The 15,959-nt window shown below is 37.6% G+C and overlaps 2 protein-coding genes across 2 annotated transcripts in view; both read right to left on the reverse strand.

Moving 5' to 3' along the window:
- The window catches only part of ube2h (ubiquitin-conjugating enzyme E2H (UBC8 homolog, yeast)), a 33,003-nt gene extending 22,012 nt beyond the window's left edge, over nucleotides 1–10,991 (reverse strand). Inside the window, exon 1 of the mRNA XM_058773283.1 lies at nucleotides 10,722–10,991. Within this exon, the coding sequence (XP_058629266.1) occupies nucleotides 10,722–10,774 (53 nt within the window). The 5' untranslated portion in view covers nucleotides 10,775–10,991. The remainder of the gene's footprint in view (nucleotides 1–10,721) is intronic.
- A 369-nt stretch (nucleotides 10,992–11,360) lies between these two features.
- zc3hc1 (zinc finger, C3HC-type containing 1) lies at nucleotides 11,361–15,606 on the reverse strand. The gene is made up of 10 exons (XM_058773308.1): nucleotides 15,426–15,606; nucleotides 14,721–14,823; nucleotides 14,166–14,316; nucleotides 14,002–14,085; nucleotides 13,798–13,925; nucleotides 13,572–13,720; nucleotides 13,227–13,479; nucleotides 12,871–13,074; nucleotides 12,309–12,521; nucleotides 11,361–12,215 (listed from the first exon to the last, which is right to left on the reverse strand). Exons 1-10 carry the CDS (start codon nucleotides 15,557–15,559, stop codon nucleotides 12,144–12,146), a joined length of 1,491 nt encoding a protein of 496 aa, XP_058629291.1. The 5' UTR covers nucleotides 15,560–15,606; the 3' UTR covers nucleotides 11,361–12,143.
- Nucleotides 15,607–15,959: the final 353 nt, after the last annotated feature.

The following is a 15,959-nucleotide window of genomic DNA, read 5'->3' on the forward strand; positions in this document are numbered from 1 at the left end:
ATTATACGCTAACCATTGTGAATCGGGCTAAAGTAAGGCGTTAGTTTTGAACACTGGCTCAAATATTGATTTCGGATCACTTTTAACCAAAAAAAAAAAAAAAGTGTTACGTAGTGCAGCTTCAAAAAAAAAGGAAATTTGAAAACAATTTGAATTTGCTAAAATAAAATAATGCAATTAAATAAATAATAATAGCTTTCATTAATGGTAGTCTGACGCTTCTTAAATTGTTTATTTTAAAAATATATCAAATGGCATGCATTTAATATATATTAAAAGAATTTATAATAAGAAGTTATCTTGTAATAACATAACTACTAAGAAAATGATCCAACAAGTACAAACAGGCAATATTAATAGTTTTTTTCCTTGATGTTGTCTCTTTGCAAGATTTGCTGGCATCTTCATCTCTATAATATTTTTTTCCCCCCAGGTTTTTTTAAAATCTCGTTATCTTGTCATAACATAATAACTACTAATAAAATGATCCAACAAGTATGATCAGGCAGTAATAGTTTTTTTTTTTTTTCTTTAATGACATTATCTTGTGTAAGATTTGCATCTTTGTGTGTAATTTATTTATTTTCATTTTATTTTTTTTGGCCAGTTGGTTTATTGCCTTAAACAACAATGGCAGTGTTGACCATCACTGCTGACCTCTGGCCTATCTAGCCGAAATGAACGCTGACCTTAAATACGGCATGCCGTGCCCTCTAAATAAGTGGAGCTGTTGCAAAACAGTGCTCTGGGCAGTGACATACGTGTGTGTCATTTCACACAGGGTCACGTAAAGACCTGGAGTTCAAATCCTGAACTGAACATAATAATGCATTCTGTTGGCAATACTGGAGAACAAAGAGCTAGATGCAGTTAGAATGTGTTTGCTCAATCTAACAGCATACAGCCTGAACATATCAAGGGTTTGGAGTCAAGTCGATTGCAATTTTGACCGTTGACAATTATTGAACTCTGATTATCTGAAGAAAAAGAGTTTATGCTAGACATGATTGATGTGAAGATTTTGCATCAGAATTTTTGTTAACTAAACTATTTAAAATATAAATATAGTAATGAAAACTTTAAAAACAAAATGTAGAAATGTTGCCAATTAAAAGTAAAAAAAAAAAAAAAAATTAAAGCTAAATAGAATTAAAAAAAGATTTCAACTAAAATTAATATGACTAAAACAAAAATTGAAATGAAAACTGAAAGTATAAAAATAAAGGCCAATTCAACATATTAATAAATACTATAATAGTACATAAACAATACATAAATAACATTGTCTCGCACATGATTTTCTCTGTTGTAACCTTAAGGACAGGAAATGACATCACGGAACCTGACATGGCTCACGTTTTCTGCAGTTAAAATGGTTTCAGATGTGCATGACTGTAGCAATAGTCTCTTGCAGAAACCAATATCATGGTACCCGACAAAACTTCACTTTTAATCTAACACTGGCAGCTGAGTTCATTACCGTTCTGATTCATTTGAGGTGCACTTTATTGTTCACTGGAGGGGAAATGATTGCTACTTGGAATCAGTGTTACTTTTTCCCGAAAGCCATTTTCAGAATGGCCACACACATTCTGGTCCCCTTCTAACAACCAAACTATTCATAAAACATACACAGAAGACGCAATCCTAAAGAAACACTACAAAATCCCATAAACAACAGTTACATACGGCACAGCATCAAGGTTGAGCGGCCCGTGATTTGCTGGCATGCTGAGGTGAAGTATTCTGATCTACTGTAGCGCAGGATCCAAATCTGTTTTGATTTTACTCCGCACCAAAGCAGCTAACTTCCCTTCCGACATCACAAGTTTCTTATTCCGAGTGGAATGTCGCAATCTGAAGCGCTCTGTTAGGATGAAAACTCTGATCCCAGAGGCCTGAACATAGTCTGTGAATACTGATGGAGAAAAAGAGACGAGGAAAGAAAAGCCTCAGCACACTTTACATATCAATGCCCGCCTCAGCCCGCAGTTCAAAGGCAGCAAAATCCAAATTGAAATGCCCTTGTGTATAAAACATCAACCTGTGCATTGCCGCATTTGACCCGGGAATGTTTGTTGGCATACATTGGACAATTCAACTGCATTTCCACAAAGAACACAAAATTAAGCATGACTTGTACTTTCAGAGCTAAAATGCTCTTGCTAAATCAATACAGTTTCTAAACAGAGCTGTGACTTTGACTAAACATGCATTTCATGCTAATGACTAATAAATGAGGCCATAAAGTTTACAGTTGAAGCATCACAAGGCTACGCTGCTATTATGAGTTACATAATCTCCTGTGAGAGATCTTGATCTCTTTCCTGCACTCTTAGGGCCGGCTCCTGAGAACACACAAACCAGCCAAACACCGCCTCTTGCCAGAATCTCAATCACATGCTGTGGCCAAGTGGACCCTGCTCTTATTTCCATAGACAAACAGCAACAAAACAGAGTGCCACAATGAGCTTTCAATGTTAGCCTGTCTGATGCTGCTTAAAATGTTTATTTCGTCCCTCGGCACACTGACCCGCATTGCATTTAAAAGTATTTCCTGGAGTATTTTATTTACAATGCTACTTTTTCTAAGAGTAAAAAATGGTCTAATCTTATTATGCTATGAATATTTATCATAATAATTACACATACAGTACTAATGTTAAAAGGCTGCAGAGGCTATATATATATATAGGCTATATATATTATTTTATATATAATAATTCTAATATATATATATATATATATATATATATATATATATATATATATATATATATATATATATATATATATATATATATATATATATATAAAATTCTAATAATTGTAATTCTATATTAAATAATTATTAATAAGAAGTTATCTGATCATAACGATAATTACTAATATAACGATCTAATAAGTACGATCAGGCAGCAATAATGTTTTATTTTTATTTTTTATTGACGTTGTCTCTTTACAAGATTTGCTGACATCTTCATCTCTATAATATTTTTTTTCTTTTTTGCTCCAAACTGGTTTCTGTGGGTTGAATAGGGCAGGGTCCATCAGCATGCAACAGACCATGGCTCAAGCAACCATATCACCTGTAACATCCTGCAGCGGCATGATAAAGCGCCTGTGCACTCAGCTGATTACACCACGACTCGTACAATTGCAATACCTCAAACTTCTCCGTCAAATAAGGGCACCTAAACTTGACATACATTATACATTAGTAGAGCAAGACAGTCTAATATAGGTCACAAAGATATTCATATACATCAAAGCTAATCTGATTATCTAGTTTCACCGTAGTGATTACATCTGTTTATCTGCAGCATTTAGATTTGATCTAACAGATAATCGTTGTGCGTTTTGGACCGTTGTAAAACACAACCCTTCTATTCTCAAAAGGGAAAAAAGCGCACATGCGGCACAGCCCCAAACATCATCAGACAAAGAGAGGAACTTCAGTCCATCTGTTTTCAGCCCGAGGTTGGCCATGCGTGCAGGAAACTGCAGTGTTATTGTGGGATTACAGAGGGCCTCAAATCTCCCACTGTCAAGGGGCAGACTCATCCACGACCCGACCATTTGCCCTCCCTGTCCATCAAACCCACTGTAACAGAGACAATCCTTTACAGTCAACAAACTCATCTACATTTAGACTCTAGCAAATAAATTGAGCTCGCATACAGAAACACTGGGTAAAGCTATAGGAATTATACGCTTTTGGCATAGAAACCGAAACGAGAGATTTAATACAAAAATGAAAATTATGTCCTCATTTACCTACTCACCCTCACACCTGTCAAAAACCATATAGCGTCTTTCATCTGAGGAAAGCAAAAAGATGTTTAGCAGAATGTTCAGGCTACTGTTTTCCATACAATCAAAATGGATAACAAATCCAACTGCAAAGCTTCACAAAAAGACAAATGAATGAATGACAATAAATAAGTATAATATATAAAAACAACTAAATTAATAAATACTAAATATAAAAAAATATATATTATTGCTGAGCAACGATTAATCGTGATTAATAGCATTCAAAATAAAAGTTTGTGTTTATGTGTACTGTATATTTATTATGTATATATAAAGACATACAATATACAGTATATATTTTAAAAATATTTACATGTATACATTTATATTCATATATTATATAATAAACAACATTTTTCTTAAATATATACACATGCATGCGTGTGTATTTATATATACATAATAAATATACAGAGTACACTCACATATATTATGCACACAAAAACCTTTATTTTGGATGCAATTAATCACGATTAATCATTGCCCGGCACTAAAAATGATAAAAATAAATAAAAATAATTCTAATTAATATAAATTTTTTATAACTTTAAAGCCATATATCAGATGGCAAATGAAACCATTTATTTTTGCATTTGCAAATTTGTGTTTATGGTTTTATCAAAAACAACTTGCAGTTCATTCAAGCTACAAGCCTGCATTTTATCAATAAACACATTCCTTGGGAATCAAACCTTTGATGCTGACATTGCTAGCGCCATGCTCTACCAGTGGAGCTACAGGATATCAATGCTTGGCAAACCTGACACCAAGCGTCAACCTTTCAGAGTCATTTCACTTCAACATGCACATTCTAACAATGCACAACAAAAACAGATGCAAATGATGGGGAATATCGTTCAGTAGTAGCCGTCAGACAGGTACCAATACAGCAGCAGTGCAGTCATAAGACTCCATGGGCATATGAAAGCAGGCTGGGGCAGGCCGGATGTCAGCTCGTGCACAAAGAGGCCGATCGCACCAGATAAAGCCCTCGGCTGGTCTTACACACTGGGGCCTCTGCCTCAGCTCCACAGGGATCCGATACACTCCACCAAACACAGGGGGCATTTCTAACGTCCCTGGTTTTCCATGCTGGCAAGGGCCCCGGAAAACTTTTGCTGCTCCCTGGATCTTTCCTCAATGTAGCGGAGCCGAACAATGGATGCTGGTACACTAGGAATCCCCCTCCCCCTCGCCGCCACATACATGGCGCTGAAGTGTTATGGCAAACCTCCAGGCCGACAACATGACTGAAACACAGCATTTTAACAACCAACAGTCTTACATGGGAATTCATATCGCTGAGCTCACTTCCATTAACAAATCCTGTTTACAAACAGCGACGCCTGGGCATCTAAGAGAAGGTGGGATTGCGTAATCATCTTTGTAACTAACAGTCAATCTCTTTATTTTTCCTGTGTAAAATCGCTTATGTGGCCTTTGTTTGCTCGTCTAAAGACTTGGCAGTCAAACAAGTAGTTCTATCTCAAGATAGAAACGAAAAGCATTCCTGAAGGAGACTTGCTTTCAGTTTATAATCCTCTACTTGTTTCTTAGTAGTCAAGATTAAAGAAGGACAACACCTAGATATTTTATGTGTTTGCATATTCAAAAGAACATGTAGGAGCTGGCAGTGATGCCAGTGGCCATTATGCAGACTATTAAACAGGCCCTAAATGCTCTTATTTGCCAAACAATTGCTCACAGTGGAAGCAAGTTTACAATAATCCAGCGCAAAAGTCCCCCGATTACAGATCAACGAGTTGTGCAAGAAAAATAGCAAGTAGTCATGGATCTACTGCATTTGTGTTAAGAGCATACCATGATATACAATGCTCGAACCCAGCACAAGTCATCAAATCAAAAAGGTTACGCCTTCTGAATGCTGAACTTAACATCATACCATGTTTTAAACATGTATAAATGCGGCAAGTTTCCAGTACATAATTTGTCTGTCCACATTTTTATATTTAATGTCATGTGAAGTAGAAGTTTGAATTAATGAGATTGTATTATGGGAAGGGCTACTCGGCATGACACTACACTATATGTAACGTCTGTTGAGACAAATTGAATATAAGAGACTTATCATGGCTAGTTCAGATTCAGTGTGTGTTATATATTTCTATAGAGACAGTGACAACAAACACTAAAACTTAAAAAAAAACAATTTACAAATACATTTTCTGAAGAAAAGTTGCTTGTCTCCATGGAAAATTCCATGTGGTTGCTAATGTGTTCTGAATAGTTTTTAAGAGCACTGCTATGGTGTTTACTGGGAGGATCCTTATTTACTCTATCATTTACTTTTTTAAATAAATAAAAACTTTTTAACATTTCAATTTTAGTCGAAGTAAATAATTCACCTTCTTAAAATATTTTGTAAAAGCTTTTGTCTAACAGAAATCAGACCACATTTTGTGAAGCTGAACTAAAAGGTCTAGCTAGATAATGCAATTGGAGCTTGGATTCATCCATTATGAATATACATAACTTATTAAACATAAGAACAAAGATGCAAATTACAAACAAATTAAATACAAGAAAGATACAACTGAAATAAACAGTATTTTTTGATACAGTAAGTCTGTTTAACAGTGGCATTCAAGTCTGAAAAGGAATAATCAGATGTAAAAATAAAACACTGCACACACTTCACTGTATGAATTAAATATACAGTGATTCTTATTAAAGCTTCACAAGTTATTCAGTCAAGAGCCGTGAGTGATCATCTCATTTTCGTTTGCTATTTGATTAACATAAGTGACACGCAACATATTTAATCCCTCATATATTTAATTGCGCATTGTAAATTGTATATATGGACGGACAGAAAGAGACTATAACAGCATATGTAAACCTTAGTCTTAAATTGAAAGAGATTTAACATTTTTCTGTTTAGTCATTCAGCAAGTGGAAGTCATATTTCACAAATGATAAATTATGTTCGTAGCACAAATGGTGTGCAATAGTTTAGTATTGTTTTATAAAAAAATTAGTTTTTAAAGCCAAGCTAAATTTCAAGCACAAAGAAATCTATGTTGATCAAAATAATAATAGCAATAAGATTAGTTAAACTCTGATGTGTCCAGTGAAATCTTAGTAATGACTTTCATAATGACAAATCATTACACTCAGTAGGTAAACTGACCTTGATAACTAGAGCAATTTGGTTACAGTTACTCTAGCTAATTAGATCAAGACGTGGTTTGGCAAAGTGAGAAAAAAAAAACATGAGATAAGAACCACTAGAGCTCAGTCCACACTGATTAAATCAGGAGGTCTTTGAGTTCCAGATAAATAAATTCAAAAGACCTACATCTCTCAGTGAACAGACGATAGGCTAAATGAGAAGTGCAACAGATGTTACACAACATATTGACATTATGCTATTCCATGCTGCCCTGTCAAAGCCAACAGCCAGCTTTGACCTGTTCTAACATGTTTCAGAAGTATCTGGTGATGTCAAAGACGGGTCATCATCTCTCTCTCTCGAGCTTAGGAAGTGCTTAAGGCAGCTCGGCACGGCGAGGTCATTCTGACATTCATTTTGTGAATTCCCAGTTGAGCGTGCTCCAGATCCGCAGCTCTCTGGTGCCTGCAGCAAATTACCGAGCGTGGATCGCGGTGTCCGAACATAACAGCAACTCTCTCTCTAAACAGCCCTGCTGCTTGCCCTTCATAAGGTGTGCATTTCAGAAGGAAAATGCAGAAAACAACTTATGCATAGAAAGCTCCACATCCCAGTTGCAAACACTTGTCCCAAGCAACAGGAGGCACTTTGGAAACCTGCTCCCAGTTGTCACATGTCTGTCGGTTTCCCCTAAAGGGAATTGGGTATTTAAGTTGTGTTTTCTCATGGCTGTTTTCTCAGTGTGTATTCTGGGGGATGGTGGGCTTCTTTGCATGTGTTTTGCAATGACAGAAATGAAACAGGCCACCCACCATATTGTTGCATAGCTGTCCTAGATTCCGTGAATAAATTCTCACGATTGAGCTAATTTAAATGTGACAAAAATCACCAAACTGAGCGGTTTTGAGTGATTAGGCTCCTTCTCACCTGCCAATAATAAGTCAGCCAACAGTAGTCCAGCCAGACAGCCTGGACAATTAAAGCGGCCTTGTTCTCCTAGTGAAAGGTTTGTGGGATCCAGCTGACCAAAATAATACAGGAAGCTAAATTACATCATTACTGTAATTATCTGTGTGTGTGTGTGTGTGTGTGTATTCCACCTCTGAACTTCCTTTAAATACTTTAAGAGGAAACTTTTAGGTCATACTTGCCACCTGCTTGAAGGGCTGTAAAAAAAAAAAGTTGCCCCTGCCATCGGCTGTTTTCAGAAATTAAAGCCCTTCAACTTTAACTTCTACCCTCGGATCTAGAAGTATTTTTTTCTGCACTAATAGCAATACCAAACAGGTTTCCTTGTGTGCTATTGGTTTATAAACCGATGACTCCACCCCCAAACTCATAGGGGCACAACAATGCCAGTCCACTTTTTTTTAGCTGCTTTGTTTCCAGAAGTATTTTCCCCCATTCATGTTATACCTTAATTTTCGAAAAACTACAAGGTGAATCTCAACATTATAAACTTTGATTTGAAGCATATAAGTATTTAAATTTGGGGAAAAAGACAAAAGTACAAGATTATGTACTTATCAGCTTTAATGAGGGAAAGAACTACAATCCCAAGAAGCACTGCAAGTGACATAATCGAAAAAACAACAATGATGAATTACTATATAACTTAAAGTTGTCGTTTACAGAAATAATATATTTATGTTTATTATAAAATATGCAAAAACGTAAGTAATTTGAGAGCTCAGGAGACTGACTTGTTTATGTCATTCGCAGTGCTTCATGGGAGTGGGCGGTTAGCTTCTGATTGGTGGAGATTTCTCTGAAGAATGATGGGTAATGTAGGTTTTCCACCAGGAATTCTGCTGCTGAACACAATCATTTAAAAATATGTTCAAATAATGCAGATTTATGGCTTCAACAACACCGTTAACAACTTTGTAGCCCAGAGTTGGGTTCGGATGTCCCGAGTTTGAGTCCCGGCTAGCGGACCTTTCCCAATCTCTCTCCCACTTCACCTCCTATAAAGTCCTATCACAATAAAAGGTAAAAATGTCAAAAATACTTTTTACATTTAGTTTTAGAACTCAGCTGTTGCACTCCATTGGTTGCTGGTCACTCATACAAACAGCTACGCTTTGACAGCATCACAGACCTACACGGTTCACACTTTTATTTAGAGAAATTAACCTAATAACAGCCCAATGATAAATGGCAATTAATATTATACAGGAAAAGGGTATTTTTAACATACACTTCAGCTTTAACTAGGAAATACTGTCACTCAACTCACTGTTTAATCCCACCTACTTGCAGTTTCCGGGTAGTAACAGAGTGGCCAATCATGAGGCTAGTTCCTACTGTTCGAGACAAAAACATAACGAGACATTCCCAGAGCCTTTCAGGACTTTACCAAGTGTTTCATAATTTACTTTTTAATATGTAGACGTCATAATCATACATAAGACAAGCACTAAACAGCTCTGAGTAGCATGACGATAGTCAGAAGCAAGACAACTTTCTTGAGCTTTAAAGCAAACAAATATATGCGGGTTTCTTTTGTTTAAAACAGCTCGACATAACTGCCCTTCATAAATGATCAACCAAACGTTTAAAAGACCAACAGAACTGCGTGTTCTAGATGCTTAGATAGACAAAAACCTCAACAAAACACAATGACAGCACAGCCAAACCACATTAGGAATAAAGGCAGTTACACGCACAATAGCCATAGCACTCGAGCAAAAGCGGACGAAAAACAACTCCACAAAACTTTTGCCGTTTGTCAATTATGTCATATAAACTAAAGGGATTCTTATGGACTAGTGACATAGAGACAAATATCCGCACCCAACCACTGTAGCAACAACACAACTTCCCATGTTCTCAAAAGCTTTAAAATCAGAAAAGATGGTAAATACAGGCTAAATTTCCTGTCAAAACATTTAACCCCAAACGAGAACATTCGATGTTAACAAAAGACAAAAAAACAAAATGGATCCTCCATGCAAAAGAAAAACACATTCGGACAGAAATCTAAAACGAGGCCGAATGTGAAGTTTGTCATTTGTGATTTGTTGTTATTTAAAGAGCATTTTAAAACGTCTACGTTTAAATCAACAATCTGTATGTGAGGATCTCGTTGTTTTCGTGTAATACTAATAAATCCGTGTTAAAATATCTCGAAAGGCTAACAAACGTCTGTTTTGATTATAAAACAGCAACAAAAACAATCAACAAATAAATAAATAACTGGCTTGTGAGGTTGTGCTAGCTCGCTAGCAGGCCAAATGCACATTAACATTCACTATTTTGTTCAAAAACACGTCTAGTTTTGTCAGATATCATATAAATATCGATATCCGATCGGTATCTATACAAATATGTGTTTAAATGCTGTGGATGTCAAGCGCTGGTGTGGATTTGAAGAGAAAAGCGATGACAAAACACTCAAAGGACACAGAGCAACATATCTGCTATAAATAATCCTCAACATTTCTGCCTTTGAACGCTGACAACGAACAAATCCCGTCGAGAAAAATCTGATTTCTAGGTTGAGTTGTGCTATTTGAGAAATGAACGTTTATGAATCTTGGCTTTGTTGCTGGCCGCACTGACAACCATCAAAACACTTTTGTCGTCAAAAGCTGATCACCATCCAATAAACCATTATACTGGCTTTGACAACTGTTTTTCAGACCAGACGGGCGCCCAGAATGGTTTTAAAGCAGTAGGAGATGCGTTTTAGGGCTGTTTTCGTGAATACTGGAGGTATTTGACGGCTATAACATTACAGTAATTGTGTTGTTTATATTTTAAAGGATACAGTTTCACCACGTCGGTGTCCATTCGTCTTTTGCCCGGACTTGGAGACGACATCTTTATACACTCCTCTTTCCGATGACCGAAGCTCGAATCTTCTGCGACTGATTCTCGATCCCTTGGCCTCTACCGAAACTGTATATTTTTGCACATTGGCATACGGCAAGCTGTCGTTCCGAGAGTTTTCGCCCTCCACTTTCTGTCCGCAGCGGATAGTACTGGTAGTCCTCTGCCTGCACTGCTCTCTCTCACAGCTATCTATCCCTCCGCCGATGACGTCATGTCTGCGCGACGAAAGGTGTCCCCCTCCTATGCGGTGTTTCGGCCACGTCATAAATAGCGGACGACTCCCATTTGTAGTATATTCGCAAACTTGTAGTTCTTCTAGTCTAGGATGACAGTTGGGCAATGACCTTTGTTATGAAGGCTGTTGTGTTTCAATATATTTATTTTGTTTTTGTATGCATTTGTTTTTAAACTGTTTTAATGATCAATTTTAGTACTAAATAAATATGAAAAGGCATTTCCACTCTTTTTTTCTTTTTTTAAAAAGGAACTATTAATATAGCATTTTACAAGCCATAGGAGTCAAAGGTTAAAAAGGTGGAGTATCTCTTTAAGACACTGTAATGAAAAGACATACATAGTGAAAACCAGCTAAACGAAAATGTTTATTCAATTTAGGCAGACATGCACAAGAATAACATGCATGATGCACTACAAGCAGCACTTCCAGAGAAAGTGAATCAAAAAGCTAAATCATTTACGTTGGCACTCTTTTCTAAACATGGCATCTATTTCATCTGGCATGTGGGTAAAAGATGACAAAGGTGATAAACATCTTAAAAAAAATGAGAGAGATAAAAAAGTTGTTCAGCCCATTCACATTTATGGAAGTAAATATAATATACCTACTTATACAATGCAGAAAACACACACACAAACCTGAAAACACTGGTTCTTCTCAGCTAAACTACTACGTGAAAAGCATTGATACAACTAACATGTCTTCCAGTGTAGTTCTTGGAGCTTCGCTAAAGCCCTAAATTTAGGCTAAAACTCTATGAAGCCTCATACCCAGCGAGGTGGCAAGGATTAGTTGGATATTAATGCGAGGTAAAACGCATCGGTCACCAGTCTTTTGATGTTCTAATGCCGACTCGACAGGCCCAGATTCAAAACAGTGTGGTAAAGTTACAATTTCTGAGAAGAACTCTGCCGGGCTTTCCTGCTCCAAGCCAAGGTCTTTCAGCACAGGCCGCTTGATCCGTGTGGATTTACTGTCCCTTTCCCAACCAAACCCAATAGTGTAAACAAGACTCATTTGATCAAGAAACACTCCGAAAACCACTGTCATTGTTACAAAGGACAGCGTACCACTATGATAACAATCACCAAGGTTTCCCAGTCCACCTTCTGAAACCACTTACTGGGATGGGGAAGATACCTGCCACTGTCGGAATATCGAGAACACCCTTTTTGATTTGTCATGAGGACCCTGGATGGATTAAAAAAAAAAAAAAAAAACAGGGCATTAGAGTGATGAAAATGATTGCTTTGGCAAAATACAGAATTGTCGTATTTGGTTCACCTGAGATGGACTGGCCCCCACTGGACTGAGGCTTCTCTTCATGGATAAGAACAGAGTAAATGCTGCTTTCCAGCCTGGCTGAGGGAGCTCAGCCTCACAGCCAACATAGACAGAGCCATCTAGATTGCCCTCCTCTCTTTCCACACTCACCCAAGGACACCAGTCTCTGTGCTGAGCTACTGGGTCAAACAAATTTCTGTGCATGAGCCCTTCCTATAACAGAAAAACAAAACAGGCTTTAGTGCTTAAATATGGTGTTTAAAATTTAATAGTGTTTATCCAGGTAGGTAACATAAATAAAATGTATGTAGTAATATTATATTGTTCTATGGTAATAATAACTTTATATACAGTAATAATAGTAACAGACCCCACGTGTGTGTGCATGTATAAAATAAATAAATAGAGTACATACTGAGTTATGCTGGGGGATAACATGCATTTATAATATTATAATATAATATTCTACAATCACAATAATAGTAATAATATAGTAAAACATTATTATTATACTAGTAGTTATTATTAGTACATTTAAAAAATAATAATAGATTGTCCTTACAGGGCCACTCGCAGAGGAGAGACGTGGCCGTTTTGTCTTTCGCTGTGGACTGGAGGGCACATCCAGAGCCAGGTTATCTCCTTGACCCCTGCTGCGAGTCATGGGTCTCTTGCCCCTGGACAGAGGGCTGGGAAGCTCCTCATGTGGGATAGGGGAGTCCCTGCTTCTGGCACGGTGGACCAGTGGGGATGGTGTACTCTCCATCTATACACATGTTGACATAGTTCAGATGGCTATGACTGAAGAACATCAGTGGAATATAATGGATACTACCAGTTTTGTTTATATAGAAAGTATACACTTAACTTTTCCTATATCCAGATATACTGTATAATATAAAAATGTGAAAGACCTACCTGCTCAGAGCGTGTGGTGTCTTGACTACGCAGCTTCATGCGACATGGAGTGGGGGATTGGGATGGTGAGGTGGGCATCCCCTTTTCCCCACTTGTGCCTTGAGATGGAGTCAAGGCGGAAGTAGATGTTGGAGACTGCGGAGGGTTTTCACTCTCTGAAACGGTCTCCATTTGATAGAAGTTCCACATTCCAACCTTTCTCATGCAGTAAGAACAAGTGAGGATGGGCAGATTCATAGCGTGGAGTGACGGGCTAAATGGAAAAACAGCACAGAGTTAGGTGAAATAAAAGTTTAGCAGAAAATTTGCCAAAATTGCATCAAAGGTCACTGGTTGGATTTGTACCTGGCCGCCCAACCACAAAGAGCTATGATACATGCTGCCACCTGTACAGAGAGTGGATCTGTTGAGACCTTAGAAGGAGAACCACCCTGCTTCACTTGTTCATCTTCAATCAGCTGTAGGAGGACACTGATTACATCTTCAGTCAAGGTCTGCGGAAGAAAAAAAAAAAATTGTGAATGCACAGAAGAATTATTCTTGGACATCCCTTTAAAATAAGACATCATACCAGGGCTTTTAGTTGCTCTGGCTTCATAGCAGGCAGCTGCTGTTCTAGAAGGCAAGCACTCTTGTAACGGTCTAGAAAGGCACTGAGTAATACCGTAGGCTCATTAATTGGAACCATCCAGAAGCGATCTGGAAAACAAACAACACTGTTGATTAGCTATGTCTGATTAAGATTTCAGACAGACTAGTAGACCTCTCAACATACCTGGACATGGAAAATCTGGCCAGGAACAGAATTTCTCATGTTGCGTTTGAAGTTGCTGTAGCAACTCCGAAATCCTTCCTTCATCTAAAAAAGGAAAAAATAAGTGAATGTGTGCAGATATAAAATATGGCTTCACTCTAGAATATAAATAGTCCAAAACTCACATTTCTGGAAGTCCAAGGTTGCTTGGATTGATGCACAGAGGAAAGCCTGGCAACTAGAACACTTCAGCATGTCACAGTCTACATTGATCCAGCCGTACCGTGCACATCTGAGCGGCGAGAGTACACGGGGCTTTCCGGCCCATTTTAAACAGTGGTTATGTTAAGGATGAATTTACAAAGCAATAAATGAGTGACCGGCATCTTTTCTTCCTTATTTTGAATTAAACCCAAGTGAAAAAAATGTGGGGCAGAATATTAGTAATACACACTGCAACATTCTGTCTGGAGGAGAAAAAAAAATAAATAAATAAATAAAAAGAACTGTCAGTTCTGATTTCATGGTGACTAAGTCAGATTATAAGGATGTTTTTATTCATCACAGATTGTCTGGCAGGGTTGAATCACAATCATCACATTAGAGGTGTGATGCAACATTTTGAAATCAATGAAGAATCAATGGGCTGAGTTTATGATTAATCATACCAGGAATGCAATTAATTATGCAACACAAACTGGTTGCAAGCTTCTCACATCAAGCAACACGCAAAAGGATATCGAGTAGGATTCCACTCTGTTGAAAAACGCTTCTTTGTTTGCTGCCTCACAAGGAGCTTTCCCAAGGCCGTTTGGAGACAGTGTGTTTGGATCCTGCTGTGAACTGAGATATGGGGAAGAAAGTCAATCAGCCAAGTGTGTTATGCATAAACTATGCCGCCAATGTCCCCGTTAATCCATATTTTCCAGGCATAAATGGAACCCAAGTGCCTTTGCAGCACTTATTTAATCCTAACAGGAAAAGCCATGCATGTATTAGTCCAAAAACATCCATCAATCGTGCATGACCCTGCAGAAAAATACATTTTAAGATTAATTTGGAACAAGATGGCAGACTTTCAAATGTTTCAAAAGCCAGCTTGATGAGCTGGTTTGTTGCTGGTCTAAGAAGGTCTATCAGCTAGAAACCAGCTACAGGTTGTCAGGTAGAATGGTAACGTGGTTTGTTTCTAGTCTAAAGTCTAACTGGTAGTCTTCTTTAGCTGGATGATTTCCCAAGACTTACAAGCAGTGTGCATCAGTTAATGTTTGTTTTGGATCAGCTCCCATGTTCCAAAACACAACTACCATTTCAGTTCAATTTTCCACCAGGGTTTACAGTAAAAACTTATCCGTTTGCTAAATTGTTCACCGCCCCTGTCCTGTTTTCTTCGCACACATTCTCACCTTTTTGCAACTTTTTTCTCATTATAGCGAAACTCTTACCAATTTAACACGTTGTCTTCCGAAGCGACCCCTTCGTTAAGAAGTTCTCGCACTTTCAGGGGAGATACGAGTGGAGATTTGCTTTGTTTTTCGCCGTTTTCTGGGCGATTAGCACGGCTGCCGAGCGCCGCCATGTTCGGTGTCTGTCTCTAAATCCTTCCGCTGCAAGATACCAATGATCAACATTTTTACACAGTTCCGCCCCCTCCATAGCTCAAATGACAAGTGGTAACCGTTTAGGACACTTTCTGTCATTTTGCTAAATTTCTTATTTTGATGACAGTGATTCCTAACACCAAAATAATAATAGTTTAATTGTTGTAACAGTTTCTTCAGCACTTCTACCATACTGCTGCGTTTTGTTTTGATATGTTCCTCTCATTAACATCTTAGTTATGTTCATCAGAGACAAATAAATACAAAATTATACGATTTAACCACATATACAGTTTGTAAATATGGGGGTTGAATTATGAATACATTGTTAGGAGGCTTAGTGTTACATTCATTTGATACAAACAGGTGGTTTGTGCA

The sequence above is a fragment of the Onychostoma macrolepis genome, chromosome 04 (genome assembly GCF_012432095.1).
Source record: "Onychostoma macrolepis isolate SWU-2019 chromosome 04, ASM1243209v1, whole genome shotgun sequence".
NCBI classification, from domain to species: domain Eukaryota; kingdom Metazoa; phylum Chordata; class Actinopteri; order Cypriniformes; family Cyprinidae; genus Onychostoma; species Onychostoma macrolepis.

What these genes read in the sequence shown, in the direction of transcription:
- zc3hc1 (XM_058773308.1), bottom strand. Translation starts at nt 15,559, where the DNA reads ATGGCGGCGCTCGGCAGCCGTGCTAATCGCCCAGAAAACGGCGAAAAA. An exon ending in AACCTTGGACTTCCAGAAAT is followed by an intron (nt 14,086 to 14,165) that starts GTGAGTTTTGGA and finishes TTCCTTTTTTAG; the next exon opens with ATGAAGGAAGGATTTCGGAG. An exon ending in TCTCCTCTGCGAGTGGCCCT is followed by an intron (nt 12,522 to 12,870) that starts GTAAGGACAATC and finishes TTTCTGTTATAG; the next exon opens with GAAGGGCTCATGCACAGAAA.